The 24,756-nt window shown below is 53.3% G+C and overlaps 1 protein-coding gene across 22 annotated transcripts in view; it reads right to left on the reverse strand.

The window, feature by feature from the left end:
- The window catches only part of PPP6R2 (protein phosphatase 6 regulatory subunit 2), a 102,339-nt gene that overhangs the window by 5,537 nt on the left and 72,046 nt on the right, over window positions 1-24,756 (reverse strand). For 9 of the 22 annotated variants that reach the window (XM_064283266.1, XM_064283255.1, XM_064283258.1 and 6 more), the window contains 12 exons: window positions 23,210-23,419; window positions 15,897-16,034; window positions 15,527-15,550; window positions 11,848-11,913; window positions 10,269-10,381; window positions 9,696-9,809; window positions 7,977-8,106; window positions 7,064-7,216; window positions 3,398-3,601; window positions 2,216-2,280; window positions 1,695-1,877; window positions 411-526 (listed from right to left, as the gene is read on the reverse strand). In XM_064283266.1, the coding sequence (XP_064139336.1) occupies window positions 411-526; window positions 1,695-1,877; window positions 2,216-2,280; window positions 3,398-3,601; window positions 7,064-7,216; window positions 7,977-8,106; window positions 9,696-9,809; window positions 10,269-10,381; window positions 11,848-11,913; window positions 15,527-15,550; window positions 15,897-16,034; window positions 23,210-23,419 (1,516 nt within the window). The remainder of the gene's footprint in view (window positions 1-410; window positions 527-1,694; window positions 1,878-2,215; window positions 2,281-3,397; window positions 3,602-7,063; window positions 7,217-7,976; window positions 8,107-9,695; window positions 9,810-10,268; window positions 10,382-11,847; window positions 11,914-15,526; window positions 15,551-15,896; window positions 16,035-23,209; window positions 23,420-24,756) is intronic. The other 13 variants (XM_064283277.1, XM_064283264.1, XM_064283267.1 and 10 more) reach the window with 7 other exon arrangements.

The following is a 24,756-nucleotide window of genomic DNA, read 5'->3' on the forward strand; positions in this document are numbered from 1 at the left end:
TCCTGTGGGGACACAGACTCATGGCAACCAAGAAAAGGGGGAGCCCCTTTTATCGCTGTGAAGGGGAAGCTCGGTGGCCATCAGCTCGGAGGCCACGCTGACGTTCTCACCTTGGAATGACCTGAGCAGTGCACTCGCCCTCAGGGGCCACGCTGCAGGAGACCAGAGGCCTGGCCCTGCTCTTCCCTCAGGCCTGTGGTGCTGCCTGACATGCATTCGGCCCTGACCACCACAGCCCACGGCAGGGGCAGGGTCTCGGGCACATGATGGCTGAACTCAACTAGACACCCACGTCCAGTGAGGGGTAAATGGACGGGTAAGGGGCGGCCCCTGCACACTCGCCTTGGCATCAGTGTGACTGTCACCTGGACACAATCTCTGGCCAGAGGGTGTGACCAGAGGGCTCTCACCTCGGATGACCTCACTGATATGGGTCTGCATGGGGCCCTGCTCCAGGTTCTGCACCACCGTGTTGGCAATCCGCGTGAGGTGGCCCATGTTCCCACGCCGCATGCCACCTGCTGCCCTGCAAGCAACATGGTCACCATTAGTGTGGTGGACACCAGCCCCCCAGGTCCCTTTGATGCCCCAGCCCAGCCCCGGATCCTCTGCCACCGCAACCTAGTTCCCCCAACACCCCCTCACCAGGGGAGGAAACACGGCCTTCCCACCACTGCCTGCCCAGAGTCTGAGTCCTACCAGTGTGGTTACTGCAGCCTCTTGAAGCTGCCATTTTTCTCCCCGAGGGACTCAGGCCTTCTCACCCTCCACGGTCTCCTGACCACTGTCCCCACTGTAGCATCCCCACGTCTCCTGGGACCACCTCCAGGAGCAGCTTGTGCCCTCAACAGCTCAGCAGACCTCGCCCCCAAAGACACCTTTTTGTAGCGGGCCTGCTACGTGCCGGACTTGGCTCCAGTCTGCCAAGACGTATGAGCAGGGCAGGCACCATTCTCACTCCCACTGTACCACAGAGCCTGCAGCTGGCTGGCAGTGGCCAGGAGCTGACCCAGGACAGTTGGGACTACAAACCCATGCTCTTCGTACCGTGCAACTGTGGCCTCCCACAGTCCCAAACCAAAAACCCATTGCCGTCGAGTCGATTCCGATTCGTAGCGACCCTATAGAAAAGAGCAGAACTGCCCCATAGAGGTTCCAAGGAGCAGCCTGGTGGATTCAAACTGCCAATCTTTCAGTTAGCAGCCGTAGCACTTAACCACTACACCACCAGGGATTACCCCATGGCCCCAGGTCCCTGGAAATCTCCAAGCCCCGCCCAAGCCCCACTGTGCTCCTGGCAGGCTGAGAAATGGAAGGTGGACAGTGGGTACTGGGGACAAGACACCCAGTTAAGTGGGAGGCAGAAAGAAGTTAAATTAAAACTCCTCCCTGCACGGGTGCTGGGTACACCTCAGGTTCTTGGGAAGATCAAGACTGGACGCTGGACCTTCGCCGGGGCAGACGGCACGTGCAGGGCAGGCAGGGGGCGTGGTGCCCAGTCTCACCCGCCACCCCAAGCACACTCCCCTTCCTCACCGCACCACCACGAACACAGGTGGCATGCAGCCCTCGTGGTTCCACGTACAATCACGCAGAAAGGGCACGTTTCCAAGCCCCAAGAACATCAGGGAAAACTTAAGAGTTAAATTTTCAAGCATCAAGTCAGAGTTCGAATTCACTTTCGCCACGCTCACCCCTGAAGCTGTGTGAAGCGTGAGCAGGGACGGTGGGTGCAGGAAAGGAGGTGTGGCAGGTGAGCCTCTAGAAGTGGGAAGGGACTGCACACACAGGACCCTTCAGCCACACCAGGAGCCTGGACACCAAGGCGCTCAGGCCCACAAGGCCAGCACCACCCACCATGCACGTTAGATCGGCAGCTAATAAGTGAGAAAAGGCATGGTGGGACAGGAAGGAAAGTATGGGCAAGAGGGAGCCCCTTCCTGGTTCAGGAGAGCTGATGGTGGGTGGGTGGGGGTGGAAGGCAAGGACCTGGGTCAACAGAGAGGTGGACAGACAGAAAAGATGGGGCGAGAATGTGGACATCTCATTCTGAGGATGCCTGTCCTGAAACTGGGAGACTGGCCTCTCCTAAGGCTCAGCCCCCAGGCTCACCACCCCCAGGTGACACCCCTCCACTTACCAGCTCACCCCCCTAGGCTGGCCCCCCTGGGTGGACCCCCCCCCGGCCCGCCCACACCCTCCCGGTGGCTCTCACTGTGTATGGTCGTTGGCTTCCCAGGCCTCCAGGATCCTCTGTACCAGGCAGCACTTCTGAAACAGCTGGGGGGACAGGCAGTGTCAGGGTGTGGTGCATAGAGCAGGGATGTTGGAGCCGAAGGGCTGGTGGCCTATGACACACCCTAGGCCACCAGCCTGCAGTCCCCACTGGCACCCAGAGGCAGGGGCTGCTGGCCTAAACACCACCACCACCCAGGGCTGCTTGGGAAGTGGAAACAGCTGGACAGAAGGTTGTCCCCACACGTCCCACCCCTGGCCTCCCCATGCCCTTCCTGCACCACCCGAGAAAGCAGTCTAAAACAGGACCCCAACGAGTAAGCCCCAAATCCTGACTGCAGCTAACCGGACTGTAACCTGCAACACCTCCAGTCACTGTTCCCCCAACTTGGCATCCAGAAGTCCCCACTTTGGACTCTGAGTGCTCGTCTCCGAGCCTGGCTCAGGCTGGTTCCTCCACCTGGGACCTGTGTCCTAACTCCAGCCCCCCATCGCAGTGTTCCTAGGCTGCACACTCCCCGCATCCTGCCTGGCCCATCATTGATCCCACAGCCCAACGGTGAAGCCCCAGCCTCCAGGGATGAGCTCTGTGTGCAGGTGTGAGGGTGAGAGAAGGCCGGGGTGCAGGTGTGAGGGTGAGAGAAGGCCGGGGTGCAGGTGTGAGGGTGAGGGGACACCAGGGTGCAGGTGTGAGGGTGAGAGAAGGCTGGGGTGAAGGTGTGAGGGTGAGGGGAGGCCAGGGTGCAGGTGTGAGGGTGAGGGGAGGCCAGGGTGCAGGAAAAGGGCCGTGCCTTGGGTCCACAGGTACCATTTTTAAGCCCCAAGTTTTTGTACAGACTCTGACTCATCACTCTCCCGTCCGGGCTTCCCCTGTGGCAACCTCAGAACAGTGACCTGCCCCACAGGCATCAGCTCGGCCAACACTGCTCTCAGCTTGTCCAGAGCTGCCCTGTCCCTCACCAGGCCGTGACCCAGACAGGCCCTGACGCTGCCTTTGCCATTTGGCATCCTCTCACATGAGGGTCAGAGGAAAACTGCCCACATGTCCAGGGAACGCTGGCTGCAGAAAGCACATGGCCACATCCTTGTCACCCCTCTTCACACAGCCCCACGTGTCCTCGGAAGAGAGGGGTAGTCCAGGGGATCCAGGCGCTGCACTCACATGGGTCACCAATGTGTCTTCAGGGTGGCTGGCTGCAGGCTGCGGGTCCTTGGGGGTCCTGTTCCCTGGTGCTGGCTCCACCCTGCTCACGGACTCACCACCTTCTGCTCTCTCTTCCCGGGTGGCGTGGGAAAGAATGGCTGCTATACACAGTTCCACTTGGAAGTGCAAGAAGTTATTCCAGGTGTACTTAAAAAACAAGTCCTGGGTGGACAGAGGACAGGAGCCTGCACTCAGGCGGGTGTTCTCCCAACAGCGGAAGCACGGCGTCTCCACGCGTTACTCCCCACCCTGACCCTAACCACATGCAAAACAAGTGATATGATGGCCCCACAAGGGCAGGTGCTGGACACCCCTGGGGAGGCCGAGGTCAGAGAAGCCTTTAGGCCACACCTGGCAGCAGTGGCCTAACAGAAATTCCGGCTGCCTTGGCCTCCCCAGAACGGCCTCTGGCCCTCTCCCATGCACCTGCTTTCACAACACAATGGGGGCACAGCAGCCTCCAAGTCTCTGACCCTCTAAGTTGGCAATGAGCTGGGAACAGGGCTGGATGACCATGTATCCCACCACTGCTACCCACACAGCCTGCATGCCTGGCCCTTCTGCACGCGGACACACACACTGGCAGGGTGCTGGAGGGGGGGCCAAAAGGGGGCCGGAGAGGGGCAGAAGTCTACTGTTGGCCATCTCACCCTGCACAGAGCATGGCCCACTCCAGCTCCCACCTGTGACACCAGCCGTCACTTTGCCAAGTCCCTGTTGTGGGAGGGGCACAGGAGACCCTTGGCGCACTCCTAGCACAGAGCTGGTCTTGCCCTTCATCATCACTGTTGCCATTCTCCCACGATGGAGGGCCAAACTCGCCTCAACCATTCCCAAGAGTGGAACCCTACAGCCAGTAGGGTGACATGGGGCCACCGGACAAGAGGAAGGGAAGCAGAGTGTGGCTCCCCAACGGGGCTGCTGCGCCACCCGCACTGCTCTGCCCAGCGTGCCCTATGCTCAGTGCACCTCCACGCCTACTGCTCAGCCTCCGTGCATTCGCCTCTCTGCTCCGCAGGGCTGCCTGCACACTGGCCCTCAGAACAGAGGTACCTGGAGGCTGGGGGCCCAGGGAAACATGGGGACTCAGGGATGTGGGTTACAGGAACGTGGGACATGGAGTGCAGGTGCAAAAGGAGTGTGGGGTACTGGGACGTGTGGGATACACGGACATGGGGACAGGGGGTGCAAGGATGCAGGGCACAGGACGTGGAGGTGAGGTACAAGGAAGCAAAACATGAAGAAACAGGGATGCGGTGGCTCAGGGCACCAGAATGCGGGGCTCAGGAATATGGGATGTGGGGTGTGGGGTGGGCATGGGGTAGGAAGGGTGGGACACAAGGACTCGGGGTGTAGGGTACAGGGATGTGGGGACATGGGTACAAGTTCGCAGGGCACTAGACACAGGGGTGGAGTACAGGGTCACAGGACATGGGGCACAGGGTGGGCGTGGGACATGGGGAGCAGGGGGTGGGTGAGGCGACATGTGGTACAGGGGGTATGTGCAGGGACACAGGATGTGGGGCACAGGGGGTGGGCACCATCCTGTGGCGCTGGGTCTCATGGAGGTGGCCTGGGGTCACAGGCAGGCCTGGGCCAGGCAGCTAGCACAGCTGTGAGCCTGGCCCCTCCTCTGTACTTGGGGGGCATGTAGGGCCTGGCTCCAGAGCTGGCGTGAGAATGAAGTGACAGGACACGGGCTAAGGCCATGGTCCTTCAGGGGGCAGCTGCCTGGCCAGATCACAGGCTCCGCTCATCTGTCTGTCCAGCCAGACCTTCCCCATCTGCTCAGCTGCTCTGCCCACAGAGGTACAGCCCTGTGTTTCCCGTTTACCATCCAGACAACCGTGTCCACAGGCCGACATGAGGGAGGGACATCACCCCCATCTGTCAGCACCCTGTGCTCCCACGAGCCTCTGCAAAGACACACAGATGCACGGGTGGCACTCGGGCTCCACCTCATGGAGGCACGGGGTCTGCGCAGCCCATCCAGGGTCAGCACTTGGGGGGTTTCCAGTTGTCATTGTCACAGAGCTGCAAGGCCTCAAGGGCAGGGCTGCAAGGGGCCCGGTGATGGTGGCACCGAAGAAAGCCCTGGCGGGGGGGGGCACTGCTCCACAGTAGGATCCCCAACCCACAGGCACCGCTATCTCTGGTGGCCCTGGCCGGTCACATGGACACGAGCCTGCGCTGACCTCTCGCAGAAGACGGCACACAGGCTGTCCTGCTGCCAGGCCCCCTCTGCCCGTGTTCTCTGGCATGCCTCATGGGAGCTACGTCCTCTCTGAGCCATCAGGGCGACCCACAGCTGAAATTTTACTTCTTGACCCAAACATGTTGTAATGAAGACCCTCTGTGCATCTTCGGCATAAATTCACCCAGGTGGGAGAGCAGACCCAGGGCAGAGGCGCCCATCACCCACTGCAGGAGGCTGTCACTCCACTCAGGAGGACCCTGACTCAGCAGGCAGGCCAGGCTCCTGCTGTAGTTACGTGCCGCAGTGGGCACCAGAAGTGGCAGAGACGCTTTGCAGGAGGGCTTGGTCGAAACAGACCACAGGACACAAAAACCCAGAAGAGAACACCACCGTGGAGTATGCCGCAGCAGACATGCATGCGGGGACAAGGGAAACATTTGTGACCAGAAACCAAGTGTCATCTGTGAGGAGCTCCCCACTTTCCATGGCCTTCTAGGACCAGCACAGTCACTGTGGCCAACGATATGTGGCAGGACCACACTAGATTGGTGTGCCAGCTTTCCTATATGAGCACGGGTCACATTTCCATCACCCACTGGGTTGGTGTGCTGGCTTTCCTATATTAGCACAGGTCACATTTCCTCACCAGAAATCTTTTCTCACAAGAGAACCCTTTGAAGAAAAGAAAAGTATACCTGCCCCTGTCCCCATCTGGGATTTCGGTCACAGCAGGCTCATTAATCCTCCAGTGCTGGACGGTCCTTTGGGGACTAAGACTGCAGGGGGGCCCTTGAAGGCATCTGCCCATGGTGCCACCTGCCACTCTGGCCCTGGGCTCCTGGGTCTCTCCGAGTCACCAGAGTCCCACAGGCAGCAGGGGCCCTTCACAGTGGCCAGTCGAGACCTGCAGGTGGCTCTGTCCCGGGCAGGCCAGGAACTGCTGTCTCCAAGTTTTATACTTAAGAGCCACAATTAAGTACTACCTCATCAGGTCAAAACATCAGGATGGAGGTGGTCCATGTGATCCCATCCCTGAAAGCAAGCTCTGCTCCCATGGGGCAAGTTCTGGGAGCTCCATCCCTGCTCAAGACCACAGCTGCTCAGTAAGCACCACGGCCTATGGGACAGCCCAGGGCTTTGACACAAGGCAGTTTCTCCTGCAGACAGGCGAGGCTGCTCCACAATCAAACCACCACCTTCCTTGTGGGTGGCCTTTGTCCCTGTGGGGCCCTGACCACTTTGCCGGTTGCTGTCATGCCCACAGGAGGAGGGTGACCACCAGCTATGAGGGACACACGGACAAATGCCCTCTCGAGACGCACAGATGTGGGACACACAGACAAATGCCCCTCGAGATGCACCACATGCGACACACAAACAGGTGCACTTGCAGGATACACGACACCCTGGATGACAGGCCCACTCACCAGCAGCAGGTCCATCGTGTTGAGCCGGCAGAGCTCCTGGTTGATGCTGGGCGTGTTCGTGTGCAGCAGTGCGGCCACGAGACGGGCACCATGCAGACGGGCATTCCCCAGCGGCTCCTCCAGCACGCCGATGGTGGTGAGGATTGCGCTTTTCTACAGCACAGGTTGCAGCCATCAGCCTCGCTCCCACGCCACCCGCTCTGAGGGGCTGTGGGGTCTGCCTGTGACAGGAGCTGAGGGGATCATCAGGCCCCACGCCCCAGCACCCCCCATGCACACCAGCCATCAGGAACACCCGCAGCAGGTGGGGCCAGCCTGTCGGAGCTGGGAGACCCTGCATGACACCAGGGGCAGATGTGGGGCTCTCTGGGGACTCCCGCCCAGGATCCGGAGCCACAGACCCCCTGAACATGCCTCCTCAGATGGTGCAGCCCTGCTGATCCCACCTTCTCTTTACCCTCGTCCTGGCCATGACCTGCCTTCCCGAGGCTCACTTTCTCAGGGGAAGACGGACAACAAGTGTACTGATAAAGGAGCCACACAGCAAGGCAGGTCATGTGGTGCTAAGGAGATGCATCAGGGACAGGCTGGGGGCTGGTGGGTAGGGAGCAGCCCTGAATGGCACCTGAGGGAAGACTGAAGGGCTGGGGTGCCGCCTCACTGATGTCACCCTCCTCAGCATGGCCACAAGCACCCTACCCCGCACTGCTGAGCCAGGCCACCTGGTTCAGCCCTCAGGAGCTGAGCGTCCCGCACCAACAGAAGGCTGACAGACATCTGGGGGCCCGCAGAGTGCTGGGCTGTAGGCCCCACCAATAGGTCTGAAAATCGCCCAGGTGCTGAGGGAAGGCCTGAGGGGCAGTGGACAGGCCAAGCCCATGCTGCCTCCCATCTACGCGGCTGACCAGCTCACCTTTGGCGGGCTGAGCAGCAGACGGTGGAAGTCCCTCAGCCGCGGCTCGATGCCCTGCAGTACACTACTGCTAACGCTGTGCAGCCGCTCGAGTCCCTGAGAGAAGGAGTCCACCGAGCCACCCTCTGTCCTGTGAAGGCAGGACGCAGACATCGATGGGGCATGCCACCCTCAGGCCTGACCCACACAACATGCAGCCTTCTCCCAGGAGGAGATGCTTGCCCCTTTCCCAGAAGGAAACCTCAAGAGTGAAACTATCCAAGGCCTCCGTACATTCTCTGGTGTAGACGGAAGAGGGAGACATTCAGGAAAGGCTCCGGGTAACAAGTGGAACCGGAGCAAGAGGCGGCAGAGGGATGCGGGGAACCCCAAAGGCACCCACTCACCACGTGGCCCACCCTCGTTACTGCCTCTGACATGCTCGCTGCTGTCCCTACACGTGGGCTGAGAGACCAGAAACAGGGTAGCCCCATGTGGCTCTTTTGGCCTTTTAAAACTGAGAGCTTGATTTAAAGACTTTTTCTGATTATAAAAATAATACATGGTCATTATAGAAAAAGATTTCAAATATACAAGAGGATAAAAAAAACTGCAGATATACAGCTGGCCCATCTGTCTTTCCTCATTTTCACACCATCTCTCAGAGAGCGCCCAGGCTTCCTCCCTAAACCCACAGGGCACCAGAGGCAATTGTACTGGGTTTATGAAAAGAGAAAACCAACATTCCAGATATTTAACCTGAGTAAATGATTATAACACTGTAATTCCACTTTTAGGTAATAAACTAACAAATATGCATCAGATGACAAAAACAGAGAGCCAGAGACTACTAACAATCTCACTGCCCAGAGATAAAGCCAATTTCTGCCATTCCTTTTTCATTCTCTTTTTAACAGCATATATGCTGTCAGTGGTGGGGGCTATGGCAAAGTCCCCGCAGGTGGGAATAAGGCAACCGAGCAGACAGAGCACAGCCACAGAGGATGGCCATCCTGGAGGCAGAGGGGCGCCCAGGCAGGGAGTGGAGGGGACTCGGGGAGGTAGCTAGCGCCCGGAGGGCATACCACATGGGTCCCCCAGCCCCGCCCTGCCCACAGCCCCCTCCCTACTTGGACGCTCTTCTCCCCAGGCCTCTCAGCCCGTTCACAGAGTTCCTGTACTCTGCCTGTCTCCTGCCATCTGCCGCTAACCAGGGCCACCTCATCTCTGGTCACCCACGATGCCAAGAACCAATCCAGGTTCTCCCCTTGCTCCAGACCAGCACTTTCAAACAACTGAAATTTCTACTGGGGCATTCTATAAGGGTCTCAAACTTACACATCCCAAAACGAGTTCCATTTCTTCCCCAAACTTGCCTGCCTACTGCATCCTGCTGGTTAATGACCCCACTCAACCCTGAGACCACAGCTGGGGCACCGCCTCCCCAACCCCATGCTCAGTGCGGTGGTCGTATCCACTCCCCACCTCTGCTAGGCACAGCCTAGTATGGGGGCCCCCTGGGCCACTCCGCACACACCCCATTGCAGTACCTTCGCAGGTACACAAACACATTTGCCAACTGGCAAGAGAGACGGCCATGGTTGGGGCAACTGACACAATGACCAAAGGGACTTGCCCTGAACTGTAAAGTACACCTGGGCGATCTGAAATGAGTTAAAGTCACAGACAACAGGTCAGGCCCGCCACCTGGCCCACAGTGCCCCCGACACCAAAACTCACCCGGCACGCCGTGTCTCCAGCAGAGTCAGCAGGACCTGCGTGCCGCATACCAGGCAGCTCTCAGTCTGCTCCCCATCAAACATGTTCCTGAGCAGCTGCTCTATGCAGCCCTGCCTGTCAGAGACACATGGTCATGCCTGGAACCTGGAGGGCTCCCACTGGGCCTGAGCTCGGGCCTGTCAGGGACACATGGTCACTGCGGGAGCACAGGCCACACACGGAACCTGGAGGGCTCCCAATGGGCCTGAGCTCGGGCCTGTCAGGGACACATGGTCACTGCGGGAGCACTGGCCACGCCTGGAACCTGGAGGGCTCCCACTGGGCCTGAGCTCGGGCCTGTCAGGGACACATGGTCACGCCAGGAACCTGGAGGGCTCCCACTGGGCCTGAACTCGGGCCTGACAGGGACACCCTGGGGACCTCCCCCTGCATTCCCCTGCAGCCGGGAGAGCCCATCACAGCAAACACAGCTGTGAGTCTGGGCGAGGACGGTGAAGGATGGCGGCCCCTCCCGCTGAGTAGGCCTGGGCATCCCTATGCCACAGAGTCCCCACCTCCTTGGGCAGCACTCACGACTCCAGGACCGCAAGGAGAGGGTCAGGCTCTGCTGTCTCCTGCAGCTGACCACCCTGGTCTCTGCCCAGCCGGACAATGTCACAGAGTGTCTGAGATGCATTGGACTGCCTCTGTGGAACAAGTAGCAGGTGCCATCAGCACCCATAGGGCACTGGGGTTCTCCGGGGACTGGGCAGGTGGAGACAGAAGTGCCACTGAGAACAGTTCTCACGGAGTTTCTGCAAAGGTCTCAGACTGGCTAGTTCATGTCCAAGATGCTTGTGTCTGACTTTCCCCTCGTCAAAGGTGGGTCTGCTTAGACTTTTTCTGCTGTGACCACCCTCAGGAATTCAAAAGGGATTCACAGTGGTCAGAAATGCTATGCAGTTGTTGCTCTGTACCTCGGGTAGATGGTCTGAGGTATGCCGTGAACAAGATGGTGTCTCTGACACTGTGTTTTAAATTTAACAGCAAATTACTACTCATCTTCACTTGAGTCGTTGGAGCTAAGGAAATGGGAACGCTGCTGCAGAGAACGCAACTTTTCCAGGAAAGCAGGAGCTCCACCATGCACCTGCCAGCGGTGTGTGGTCTCCCCACTGTGTGGGGTCTCCCACTGTGTGTGTGCACCTGCCAGCGGCGTGGGGTCTCCCCACTGTGTGTGTGCACCTGCCAGCGGTGTGGGGTCTCCCCACTGTGTGTGTGCACCTGCTGGCGGCGTGGGGTCTCCCCACTGTGTGTGTGCACCTGCTGGCGGCGTGGGGTCTCCCCACTGCGTATGTGCACCTGCCAGCGGTGTGTGGTCTCCCCACTGTGTGGGGTCTCCCCACTGTGTGTGTGCACCTGCTGGCGGCGTGGGGTCTCCCCACTGCGTATGTGCATCTGCCGGCGGTGTGGGGTCTCCTCACTGTATGTGTGCACCTGCCAGCAGTGTGTGGTCTCCCCACTACGTGGGGTCTCCTGCTGTGCGTGCGCACCTGCCGGCGGCGTGGGGTCTCCCCACTGTGTGTGTGCACCTGCCGGCAGCGTGGAGTCTCCCTACTGTGTGTGTGCACCTGCCGGCGGCATGGGGTCTCCCCACTGTGTGTGTGCACCTGCCGGCGGCGTGGGATCTTTTCACCATACACGTGCTGGCCACGGGGCGCACTGCAGAGAATAACCATGGAGCCGACACCCCCAGGGAGCAGAGCTCTGAGTCCGACAGAGGTGAGAGCACCCAGCGCACTAAAGTGAATGCCTGCACGACTATTTTTAGGGAAAACAAGAGCTGCCAGGCTGGCTTTGTGGCAGCATGCCTGCCTCTGGATAGTTGATGACAGGCTAGTCAAAGGGCCGGTCAGCCCCACGGCACTCACATAGGGCAGCCAGCTTCCCTAGTCACAGGGAACGGAAAATAGCCCGCTAAATTTGGGGGTAATCTGATACTCAGCCACAGATGACTAATACAATCCTGTCAGAATTGTTTTTATAATATGTACGGATTACTTTTCAGTTTAAAAAGTAGCCCAGAAGTCTACCCGTGATTAGGGAAGAAAACTGTTGAGCTGACCCTGGCCCACAGGAGTGGCGAGCAGGGGTCCCATGACATAGTACTCACGTCCTCCTCCTGACTCGGGTGGATCAGCCCCACGAGTCTCTCAATTATCTTCTCTTCATTAAGCCACTGAAAGGGAAAAATGCCAGCATCACCAGGAGGCATCTGCCACTTTCTCCATCTCTGTCAGCTCTCACTAAAGGTTGGGAGCCCCTGGTGCTGAGACCTGTGAACCCAGTCCTCCTGGACCAAACTCAGGACAGATGACTGTGGCTGGATGCTCCATGGAGAGCCAGGTGAGAAACCTCGGGCCCCAAAGAACGAGAGGAGGCTCCACAGCCCCCCATGGCACCTCATCCCCTGCCTGCACCCTGGGACCACTGCTCCCCTTTCTCCCTGCTCAGCTCCCATACAAGAAAGGTGCTGCACAGCATGGCCGTGGACTCGTGGGATTTAGTCAGCCATGGGCCCCTTGCGCAGTGGGCCATGCTAAACTCTGGGTCAAGAAGGCAGACAGGAGGGGGCCGCAGCAAGGGCTGCCGGTGCCAGGTCCCCGGGAGGACCACCCTTCCAAAGTCTCAAATGCCAGCTGGAGACCGTGTTGCTACCACACATCTGCGGAGGCCCACCAATGTCAGTTTCTTGCTTTGGGCAGGAATTACACCAACTTGACTTGATAACACCAATTATCTCCCGGTTAATCACAAGTCCTGACTGAGAAAGCTGTATTTTGATTAATAAGAGCGTGAAAGGGAATCAGTTACTACTTAGCAAAAGTAGCTGGGCTGTGGATTCAACCTGCCAGGGGGGCTCCTCGAGGGGAAGAGACAACAAAAGGGCCGTATGCAAGTGACAAGAGGTGTCTGCAGGAGCAGGGCAACAAAGCGAAGGCTAGGAAACGCTCTTCTGTTGTTCTAGGTTCCTGCTGGTGTTCTAGGTTCCTGCTGGCAAACTCTGGACGCCAATCCACATCACGGAACAGCTCCAAGCTGACCAGGACTAGCCTGACACCTGGCTGCGGTCCGCTCCTCTCGACCACACCAGCACTCACTAAGAACAGGGCTGCCTCAGGTGCTTGGTCATCCCGCAAACGCGTTCTATGACACACAAGCTCTGCCTGGGGCCAGTCCTCCCCGAGCCGGCACATGGCTGAGCCTGTCCAGCCAGGGGCCACCTGGGACTAAGAGGAAGACGACCAGCCTGGTCATACCCACTTCGGTATCAGCCTCATCCAGGTCTATCTCCCAACTCAGTTTCTTCCATGTGCATTTCCACCCCAGATATACTGAGACCCAGTCTACGTTTCACAAGATCCCCAGGTGATTCTTATGTGTAATTCCTGGGACCTTGTTAGAAATGCAAATTCTCAGCAGGGGTTCCAACTGCACCAAACCAGTTCAATGCCCTGGTTTCATCAGCTAAGAGTACACAAGCCACAAGGTGGCCCCTGGCCAAGCCAGTGAGGGTCAGATGTCTATCAGCCCACTCCTTCTCCACCCTCCTTTGACCTGAGACAAGCCTACACCTCTCCAAGCTTCTCCCGGAAGCTCCAGCTCCCCCACCTCTCTCAGGGCAGCCTGCTGCAAAGGCTGCCATCCCCAGGTTCAGCCCTCCCTTCACATGTCTAACTCCTGTCCCTCCTGAGCACACATCTTCCTCCAGGCACACTGGAATCAGGCCTGCAGGGCACACAGGTGACAGCTCTGGGGTGCCCTGACCACACCCTGGTCCCCTTCACTGCAGTTTCCTTTCCACAGGCCCCTATCTCAGTCCTCCCCCGAGCCAGGTGGACCACCCATCACCAGCCTCCGCCACACAGGGGCCTGCAGCTGGCTGGCTGTCCTTCCTCCTCACTAGGACTTTCTCCCCCAGCCCAATCAGACAGGCGCTCAGGGCACTCGTTGCTGACCCATGCCTGGCATGTCTCATTGGAGGGAAGGGCTGCTGTGGGGTTCAGCGGGAACAGATAGTTATACCTGAAAGGTCACACCAGCCCTCAACACCCCAAGCGTTCTCAGGATGCATCATCTGGAGATCACTCTCACTACTGGATATTACATCAGGGGCCAGCAAACTGCCCATGGGTCCAAGTTGCCCACTGCCTGCTGTTGTCAATAAAGCTTTACTAGAACATGGCCACCACGCCCACTTGTTTGCGTACTGTCTCTGGCTGCTGGGCCGGCAAAGCCTAAATGCTCACCATTGGCCCTACGCAGAAGTGTGCTGCTTGGTCCTGTGCTAAGTGCTTAGCATTCCCTCAACACATGTCTGCTTAGGGCCTGAGCCTAAATCCAGGGTTTAGATAATACAGCACCAAGGCCACAACAATAGTTCATTCACCAGATAGAACCCTCTGGAAGGTCCTGAAAAAGAACTTTCAACCTAAATATCCCATATTTACCAGGACATACTCCTTCAGGCAGGAAGGCTTTTTTTCTTTTTTAATTACTGGGAAGTAAAGTTGCCAAATTACAACCACAGCTACTGTGTTACCATGTAACACCTGCTGCTACCGTACTACCATATTAACAGCCCTGTTACCATGCTACCACGTAACACCCGCTGCTACCATATAACACTCACCATTGCTATCGTTATATGACTCCTATCGATGAGCCAACTCTTCTTGGAGGTTGGCCAGCAGTGAGTGAACCACTCAGCATCAACACCCATCACCCCAGGCCCACGCAAGCCCACAGAAGCAGTGCACTTTCCACTCCTAAGGTCAAGGCTGGCCATGGAGGTCATGCTGGCCTGTGGGGCTAGGCGGAAGCGCTGTGTGTGCTCACTTCCCACTGTCTCATCACCATCACAGCCCCAGCACTGCCTAAGCGGAGGGGGCCGCTCCACCACCCTGGGCTCCAGAAGGAGGCACTGCAGATCCCGACAGGCCCGTGGACCCCAGGCAGTGAGTGAAAAAGGACCTTATTCGCCATAAGCCACTAGGACTTGGAGGTGGTGTTGTCACCGCACAGCATGGACAGTCCTGATTCAGAGTTCTCGCAGGCAGTGTTTGCATTTGTCCAACCAAGACAGGCATTAATTGAATTTCAGGGTGACCCTAATGTGTACAAACAGGGTGGGGATAACCGCCAACATGTCGTAAGCACATGTAAACTCTGTCTTTAGGACGTATCTTGGAGGACCAGGATGCAAAACAGCCAGGAAGACCTGGAGACCCAGTGGCCCTGGGCCCCATCCCAGTGCACAAGACTGGACATGAGCCCCAGACTGTCCCACCCCACAGCATCCAGGGCCAGGCAGGAGCAGTAAGACCACCTTTCCAAGCCCAGAGTACGTGTGGGACGCAGCCCCGAGGCCTGGCCGACCCGCTGCCACACCGACTCGGTTCTTGCACCTCAGATTCCACATCCAGAGACTGGATGGCACGCCCACATGCTGCTCTGAGAACAGAGAGGTGAGGTGCTCGAGGTAGCCAGCGTGGCTTCTCTGACCGTGAGTGACAGTAGCCACTACTCACACCACACTCAGCGCACAGCACTGGCTGCTATCCTGAATTCTTGGTGGGGGCTGCCCAGAAAGGAGCGAGTATTAACCTAAGTGTGGGCCTAGGTATTGTCCCCAACTCCAGGGCTGGAGACCTTCCTCTTCTCACGGAAGAGCTATGGGGGGGCATCCTCCTGCTGAGAGGGTACCCTACTGGAAGACGTCTCAGCTCTGGGTTCCGTGACTCTGTCTTCCACGGAGACTCTCAGCAAGCACTGTTCTCACAGGTACGCACCTGGGCACAAGGCTGAGGGTGGTGCTGGGGAGGGGTGGGAGAAGGAGGTAAGGAAGGTCATTTCTGCTCCTTCACAGAGTGAGGGAAGCTGCTCTGCCCTGTGCCCCTGGAAGTCCAGTCTCAACCACAAGCCCTCAACAAGAGCTTGATGGCACCAGGGGAGAACACACCCCGGTGCAAGAGTGGGTGCAGATGCACGGTGCCCTCTGAGCCCTCAATGAGCCCGTCAGCCTCCTCTTCTTGGCCAGGTACCCTCTGCATGCACCCAGGACACACTCAATCCCCTGGTAAGCCTGAGGGCAGTGAGCCATCCCACCCGGGGCCACAAAGAAGAACCAGGACCCACCCTGAGGGCCCGTGCAGAACTCACATGCAGGACCTCCTGCCGGAGGCCAGCTGGCTCCACGCAGCTGACCAGGCGCAGCAGCAGGTCCATCATGGCCGAGGTGCCGAGGTGCCGCAGCACCAAGCCAATGAACCCGTCCTTCTTCTTCAGAAACACAATCACCTGAAACCAGACACGCCAGTCAGCAAGCAGTGCAGAGACCACAGACGTGAGATGTTCCCCAGGAACAGAGAAAGATATACTCTCAGGGACATCACACAGAAATGATGGAAGATACGAAAACAGCCCAACGCACACAAGTGTGTCAGGAAGCCCTGACCAAGCACAGGTAGAGACACGGATGCAGGAGAGTGTGAGAAGACCATAGCTCCCTGGCTCACTCCGAGGACCCATGCACCGCATGTCCTGTTGTGCAGCTTACACACACTGTGAGTGACAGGGCAGGCTGCATGCAGAGCAACCACTCAGCACACGTGTGTTAAAGTGAATGTGTGGACAGAGCTGGCCAGGGCCATGGGACCTCATTCACAGGGCCTGGAAGCACATCAAGGAGAGCACAGAGCAGGTGAGATGGTTGGTCGGCATTCCGTGAAAGGAAAAGGAGGACCAAGGTTCTAGAATTGACAACGGTGACTCGCGTCTGGCTGGTGAGCAATGCCAATGGGCTGTGGATGGTGAAGTCAGAGAACGGGGGCACCGTGGGGCCCACTGCTGATACCACGGGCCACTCAGCAGTTCCTAGGTGAGACAGCAGTGACTAGGAGGAGCCTGGGCTGGGATCCACTCTGCATGCATCTGAAAATGCAGCTTAGCTCAGCCTGCGCACAGGAAGCTCCTGCAGTGCCCAGGCTGCCAGACTAGGGGCTGGGGCAGGCCCAGTTCTCTGGTGGGGGCCCTGGGAACAGAGGAGGTCCACCTGGCTAGGGATCTTTAGACTGCACACTTGTGCTGAGATGAGGAGGAACGGGAGGGGAAGGAGAAGGGAGAAGGGGAGACAGTAAAGTCCTACAGAGAAAGAAGAATCAGAACAAAACAGAGACGGCTCCAATAACAGTATTAGGATGACACCAAGGACACCATGACAGACCCTACAAACATCAAAACTATTATGAGAGAACATTATGAACAACTTTATGTGAATTTAGAATAAAAAAATTTCCTTGAAAAACACACTTATCTATACCAACAACAAAAAAAAACAAAAACAGAAAAATCTGAATAGTTTTATAACTTTAGAAGAAATTAAATCCATCATTAAAAACCTTTCCAAGCAGAAAACTCCAGGCTCTAATGGCCTTCCCAGTGAATTCTACCAAATATTTAGAGAAAAACATCCCAATCTTACGCAGGCTCTGTCAGCGAACATGGAAGTGGGAATATGTCCCAGCTCATTTCATGAGGATATAAAACCTTGACTTTAAAAATCTGATAAGGGCATTTGGAAGAAAGAGAAATTAAGGGCCAATCTCATGATGAATACAGATGCAAAAATTCAGCAATGTAAAAGAAAGCACAATAACATATACTACAACCAAGTTGGGCGTATTCCATGAATGCAAGGTTGGTTTAGCATTAGAAAGTCAAGCAGTGTAATTTATCTATTAACAAAATAGAGAAGAACGGATATGATCAGTTCAATAGATAACAGTAAGAACACCTGATAAAATTCAATAGGTATTCATGTTATAAACTCTCAAAAAAATTAGAAATAAAGAAAACTCCCTTAATCAGGTTTTTTAAGATATTCAATAGAAGTCCCTCAAAAAAACATTATACTTAATTGTAAAATGTTGAAAGCTTTTCCTCTGAGAGAAAGAAAAAGAAGGTCGACCAGCCCCACTTCTATTCAACGTAGTGCTAGAAGTTCCAGCAAAACGACAGGCAAGAAAAAGACGCAAAATGTTTCAGAAGAGTAAAGAACAAAATAAAACTGTCCCAGAGGGCATGATCGTGTATGCAGAGAAAACGAAACAACACAAAGGTAAGTTACTATCAAGATGGCCAAATACAAAGTTGTTACATGTTGTCAAATTGATCACAACTCATAGCAACCCTACAGGACAGAGCAGAACGGCCCTACAGGTGTCCTAGGCTGAAGTCTTTACAGGACGCATCGCCAGGTCTTTCTCCTGCAAGGAGCTGCTGCTGGGTTCAAACTGCCGACCTTCTGGTTAGCAGCCCAGTGCTTAACCACTGAGCCTCGGAGGCTCCTATAAATCTAGTTAATGTATAAGAATAAACTTTATTTCTACATTACAGCAACAAACTGTTGGAAATAAAAGTTTGAAAAGATGCAATTTAGGAAAGTATTTTGGTGATTCCTCAAAAAGTTAAATATAGAGTTACCATGTGACCCAGAAATTCTGTTCCTAAACACCCGAAAGAAATGAAAACAGGGACTCAGACAGATAATTGGACATCAATGTTCACAGCAGCATTGTTCATAAAAACCAATCTCAAAAGGTTACATGCTATAGGATTCCATCCATATAACACTTCTGAAATGACAAAATTTTAGAAATGGAGGAAAGAACAGTGGTTGCCAGAGTTAACGATGGAGGATGGGTGAGAGTGGTTGTAAAAGGCCAGCACCGGGACTCTCGTGGAGAAAAAACCATGAGGTACCTGGACTGTGCCGGTGGACACAGGAACCTGCACAGGTGATGAGCTTGTACAGAACTTAACACGCACAGGCAAGTACAAGTAAAACTGGGGAAAACCTGTATAAGGTCAGAGGATTGTATCGATATGTTGGTTGTGATATTCTGCTACAATTTTACGTAACCACTCGAGAAAATCTGTTAAAGCGCACCGGGGATTTCTTTGAACCGTTTCTTAAAACTGCCTGTGAATCTACAATTATCTCAATAAAAACTTTAATTAAATAGCAGTATCATTAGAGCAGCATGAAAATATCAAAAGCCTAAGAATAAATCTAATGAAAGATGTGCTAGACCACTATACAGAAAATTACATTATTGAGAAAAATTAAAGAAGTCCTAAATAAATGGATATACCATTTTCACGAATTATCAGTCATGAGACGGTAACGATCTCAATTCTACCCAACTGACCTACAGCAGGGAATGGCACACTCTTTCTATAAAGGGCCAGATAAGAAACACCTTCCCCCATGTGTCTATGGGTTTGTTGTACTGTGGGGCCTGCGTGTTGCTGTGAGGCTGGAAGCTATGCCACTGGTATTCAGAGGCAGGACAGGTTTCAGCTGAGCTGACAGACTAGGAAGAAGGACCCGGCAGTCTACTTCTCAAAAGAATTAGCCACTGAAAACCTTATGAACAGCAGCAGAACATCGTCTGATATAGTGCTGGAAGATGAGCCCCCCAGGTTGGAAGGCACTCAAAGGTGACGGGGGAAGAGCTGCCTCCTCAAAGTAGAGTCGACCTTAATGACGTGGATGGAGTCAAGCTTTCGGGACCTTCATTTGCTGATGTGGCACGACTCAAATGAGAAAAAACAACTGTAAACATCCATTAATAATCGGAACCTGGAATGTACGAAGTATGAATCTAGGAAAATTGGAAATCATCAAAAACGAAATGGAACACACAAAGATTGATATCCTAGGCATTAGTGACCTGAAATGGACTGGTATTGGTCATTTTCAATTGGACGATCATATGGTCTACTATGCCGGGAACGACAATTCGAAGAGGAATGGTGTTGCCCTGATGGTCAAAAAGAACATCTCCTTGTCTATCCTGAAGTACAACACTGTCAGTGATACGAAAATATCCATATGCCTACAAGGAAGACCAGTTAATATGACTATTATTCAAATTTATGCACCAACCACTAAGGTCAAAGATGAAGAAACTGAACATTTTTACCAGCCTTTGCAGTCTGAAATTGACTGAACACTCAACCAGGATGCACTGATAATTACTGGAGACTGGAATGCTAAAGTTGGAAACAAAGAAGAAGGGTTGGTAGTTGGAAAATATGGTCTTGGTGACAGAAACGATGCCGGAGATCGCATGATTGAATTTGCAAGACCAACAACGTCTTCATTGCAAATACCATTTTTCACCAACATAAACAGCAACTATACACATGGACCTCGCCAGATGGAATACACAGGAATCTAACCAGCTACATCTGTGGAAAGAGATGATGGAAAAGCTCAATATTATCAGGCAGAACAAGGCCAGGGGCCAACTGTGGAAGGGACCATCAATTGCTCCTATGCAAGTTCAAAGTGAAACTGAAGAAAATTAGAACAAATCCATGACAGCCAAAGTACAACTTGAGTATATCCCACCTGAATTTAGAGACCATTTCAAGAACAGATTTGGTGCACTGAACACTAATAGACCGAAGATGAGACAAGTTGTGGAATGACATCAAGGACATCATACATGAAGAAAGTAACAGTTCGTTAAAAAGACAGGAGACAAAGAAAAGACCTAAATGGATGTCAGAAGAGACTCTGAAATTTGCCCTTCAACAACGAGTAGCTAAAGCAAAAGGAAAAAAATGATGAAGTAAAAGAGCTGAAGAGAAGATTTCAAAGGGCAGCTTCAGAAGACAAAGTATTATGATGACATGTGCTAAGACCTGGATATAGAAAACCAAAAGGGAAGAACACGCTCAGCATTTCTCAAGCTGAAAGAGCTGAAGAAAAAATTCAAGCCTCGAGTTGCAATATCGAAGGATTCTATGGATAAAATATTAAACGATGCAGGAAACAACAAAAGAAGATGGAAGGAATATACAGTGTCACTATACTAAAAAGAATTGGTTGACGTTCAACCATTTCAGGTAACATATGATCGGGAATCGATGGTACTGAAGGAAGAGGTCTAAACTGCCCTGAAAAAGGCACTAGCGAAAAAACAAGGCTCTGGGAATTGACAGAATACCAACTGAGATGTTTCAACAAATAGATGCAATGCTAAAAGTGCTCACTCGTCTATGCCAAGAAATTTGGAAGACAGCTATCTGGCCAACTGACTGGAAGAGATCCATATTTACACCTAGTCCCCAAAAAGGTGGTCCCACCGAATGCAGAACTTACAAAACAATATCATTACTATCACATGGAAGCAAAATTTTGCTGAAGATCATCCAAAAGTGGCTGCAGCAGTATATCGACAGGGAACTGCCAGAAATTCAAGCCAGATTCAAAAGAGGACGTGGAACCAGGGATATCATTGCTGATGTCAGATGGATCCTGGCTGAAAGCAGAGAACACCAGGAAGATGTTTTCCTGTGTCTTAAATTGACTATGCTATGGCATTTGACTGTGTGAATCATAACAAATTATGGGTAACAATTCAGAGAATGGGAATTCCAGAACACTTAATTGTGCTCATGAGGAAATCTCTACATGGATCACGAGGCAGTCATTGAACAGAGTAAGGGTATACTGCATGGTTAACAGTGAGGAAAGGTGTGAGCCAGGGTTGTATCCTTTTGCCATACCTGTTCAGTCTGGATGCTAAGCAAATAATCCGAGCATCAGGGTTGGAGGAAGACTCATTAACAATCTGCATTACGCAGAAGATACAACCTTGCTGGCTGAAAACGAAGAGGGCTTGAAGCACTTACTGATGAAGATCCAAGACCACAGCCTTCAGTATGGAATGCACCTCAACATAAAGAAAACAAAAATCCTCACAACTGGACCAGTGAGCAACATCATGATAAATGGAGAAAAGACTAAGGTTGTCAAGGATTTCATTTTAATTGGATCCACAATCAATAGCCATGGAAGCAGCAGTCAAATCAAAAGACACCTTGCATTGAGCAAACTGGCTGAAAGTCATGTCTTTAAAGTGTTAAAAAGCAAAGATGTCACCCTGAGGACTAAGGTGCGCCTGACCCAAGCCATGGTGTTTCAATCACCTCCAACGCATGTGAAGGCTGGACAGTGAGTAAGGAGACCAAAGAAGAACTGACGCCCTTGAACTGTGCTGCTGGCAGAGAGTATTGAATACGCCACGGACTGCCAACACAATGAACAGATCTGTCTTGGAAGAAGCACAACTTGGAAGCAAGGATGGCGAGACTATGTCTCACATACTTTGGACATGTTGTCAGGAGGGATCAGTCCCTGGAGAAGGACACCATGCATGGTAAAGCAGAGGGTCAGCAAAAAGGAGGAAGACCCTCAACGAGATGGACTGACACAGTGACTGCAACAATGGGCTTCAGCACAGCACTGACTAAGGATGGCGCAGTGCTGGGCAGTGTTTCTTTCTGCTGTACGTTAAGTTCACTGTGACTTGGAACGGACTGGATGGCATCTAACAAGTCCTGATACCTGAGAGAGTTAGCTCTCTGACTGTTTTTTCTCAAGACTGTTTTGACTCTTCTTTGCCCTTTGCATTTCTATATAGATTTTACAAGGAGCTTATGAATTTCCATACCAAAAAAACCTTCTGAAATTTAGATTAGGTTTGCATTCACTACAGATAACACGTCCTAAGTACATAACGTGAAGTCTCGCCATCTAATGCTTCTTGGGAGCATTCTGCTTGTACTTCTTCCAAGACGAGACTTGTTTGTTCTTTTGGTAGTCTAAAATTCAATATTCTTCTCCAACACTGTAATGCAAAGGCATAATTCAAATGCATTCTTTGGTCTTTTTTATTGATGTCCAGCTTTCACATGCAGAGAGGCAACTGAAAACACCATGGCTTGGGCCAGGTGTATGTTAGTCCTCAAAGTGACATCTTTGTTTTTGAACACTTTAAAGAGGTCTTTTGCAGTATTATCTGCCCAATGCAATAAGTTTTTTGGTATCCTGACTGCTGCTTCCTTGGGCGGTGACTGTGGATCCAAGTAAAATGAAATCCTTGACAACTTCAATCTTTTCTCCGTTTATCATGATGTTCCTTATTGGTCCAGGTGTGAGGATTTTTGTTTTCTTTATGTTGCGGTGTAATCCATACTGAAGGCTGTGGTCTTTGATCTTCTCCAGTGATGAAATATACACTCACCAGGTGCTAAAACAAAAACTGGTAGGTAATATTAAGTGCTGGTTAAGGACCACATCAGTGGATGTCCTGAGGGTCTGAATGACGAAGGTGTGCTCCCAGGCCTGTCTCTGGTCTGGGATACCAGTGGCCCATTCCTGGGCCTTACAAGGCTGGGTAGCTCCGAGGGATGGTGGGAAGTGTGCCTCAGTCCAGTGCTGGCCAGCAGAAACATTCCTTGGAAAATCCTTTCTTATTCAAATTCTAAGCCACACGTGAGCACCCCTCATGCCCCACAGCTATCCCACAGCAGATGCAGTGGGTGCTGGTGACAGTCAGACATGGCAGCACCAGTGGGGACAGCCTGCTGCCACCATGTGGTCTCAGCTGACTTACTTGTTCAGTTTTTCTTGCAATGAGGTTGCCGATGGTCTTGCTGAAAAAGCTGGCGAGGAGAGGGTTGAGAGGAGGCTCATGGTCCAGAAAGTCGTACAGAAGGTTCAGTAAGGTCTCGTCCCCTCCCAGCTTGTCGTTGATCTGTGGCACATCAGAGGTCAGCAGCTCACAGGCTGTGTTTGGATATCTAAAAGGGCACAAACCAAGCAACTGAAGGTGAAATTAGACTTCTCAAGACACTCAGGAAGCTGGTTAAATAATCTACCTAAACCAAAAAAACAAACCCAAAGCCGCTGAGTCAATTCCAGCTAATAGCGACCTTACAGAACAGACTAGAACTGCCCCCACAGAGTTTGAAGGAGCAGCTGGTGGATTTGAACTGCCGACCTTTTGGTTAGCAGCCACAGCTCTTAACCACTGCACCACCAGAGCTCCAAATAATCTGCCTACTAGCAGGCAAATCTATATTAAAAGAACAAAAAACTGAACAGACCTCAGACAAAACAAAAACATGATTACTTTTGAACTAACATATTTATGACTCCACAAAGCTCTCAGTTTTTAAAGTACATGTTTGGGCACCTCGTACCCTACCAACCGACAACCTCCATTTCCAAACCCTGATCTCTGGACCAGCTGCATCCACCATGCCCTCTGCACCCACCACACCCTCTGCACCAACTGTACCCCCTGTACCCGTTGTAACCTCTACACCCACTGTACACTCTGTACCAGCCGCACCACTGAAACCTCTGTGGGTGGCACCCACGGCACCCTCTGCACCTACTGACTCCCTCTTACCAATGATCTCAGCTATGCCCATCGAAGAGGTCAATCTTTCCTTCCTCTCCTTCCATGCCTTTCTTACCCCTTCAGGTTAACAAACAATTTGAAGACGCGGCACAGACAGATCCAACCCACCCCAGACTGGATGAATGCTGCATCAGCAGTTTTCAGCACCACTGAGGTATTACTATTAATAAACACCAATATTTGTGACAATGTACTTTTGACAAAAAATATCACCTACAAGAGCATTCTTACACTACCCCACGCAGTGCCCACTATTACGTCCCTGCTTCATCATCAGCAGACACAGGGAGGGCATGTCTAGCCAACAACCCCCTGTGTCCAGGACAGCCCTGGACCAGTGACGAGTACCAATGCTACATGTCCCACATCATGGCACACCAGGAAGCGTGCTTGGCTGGAAGCAGCTGGGAGCATGGTGGGAGTGTCTTGAGGTAAGACACGCTGACCAGAGCAGCCCTGGGTCTGGCTGCCAGGCACACACCCTGCCCTGCACTTTCCCGGCCTCACCAAGTCCCTTACCCTCTGTGTCTCAGTGCTTGTTTCTGGGCATGGAGATAAGACCATCTATGCCACCCCACAAGCTTCTGTGAGGACGGAGGAACCAGTGTATATGAAACAGCGCCCAGCACACAGCAAGCACTTGGGCACCGCTGGCTGCTACTCCCTCCTCTGTACCACTGACAAGTACCAGAGCCAGGTACAGAGGACATGCCGACCAAGGGCCTGACCTGTGC

Source organism: Loxodonta africana, chromosome 4, assembly GCF_030014295.1.
Source record: "Loxodonta africana isolate mLoxAfr1 chromosome 4, mLoxAfr1.hap2, whole genome shotgun sequence".
NCBI classification, from domain to species: Eukaryota; Metazoa; Chordata; class Mammalia; order Proboscidea; family Elephantidae; genus Loxodonta; species Loxodonta africana.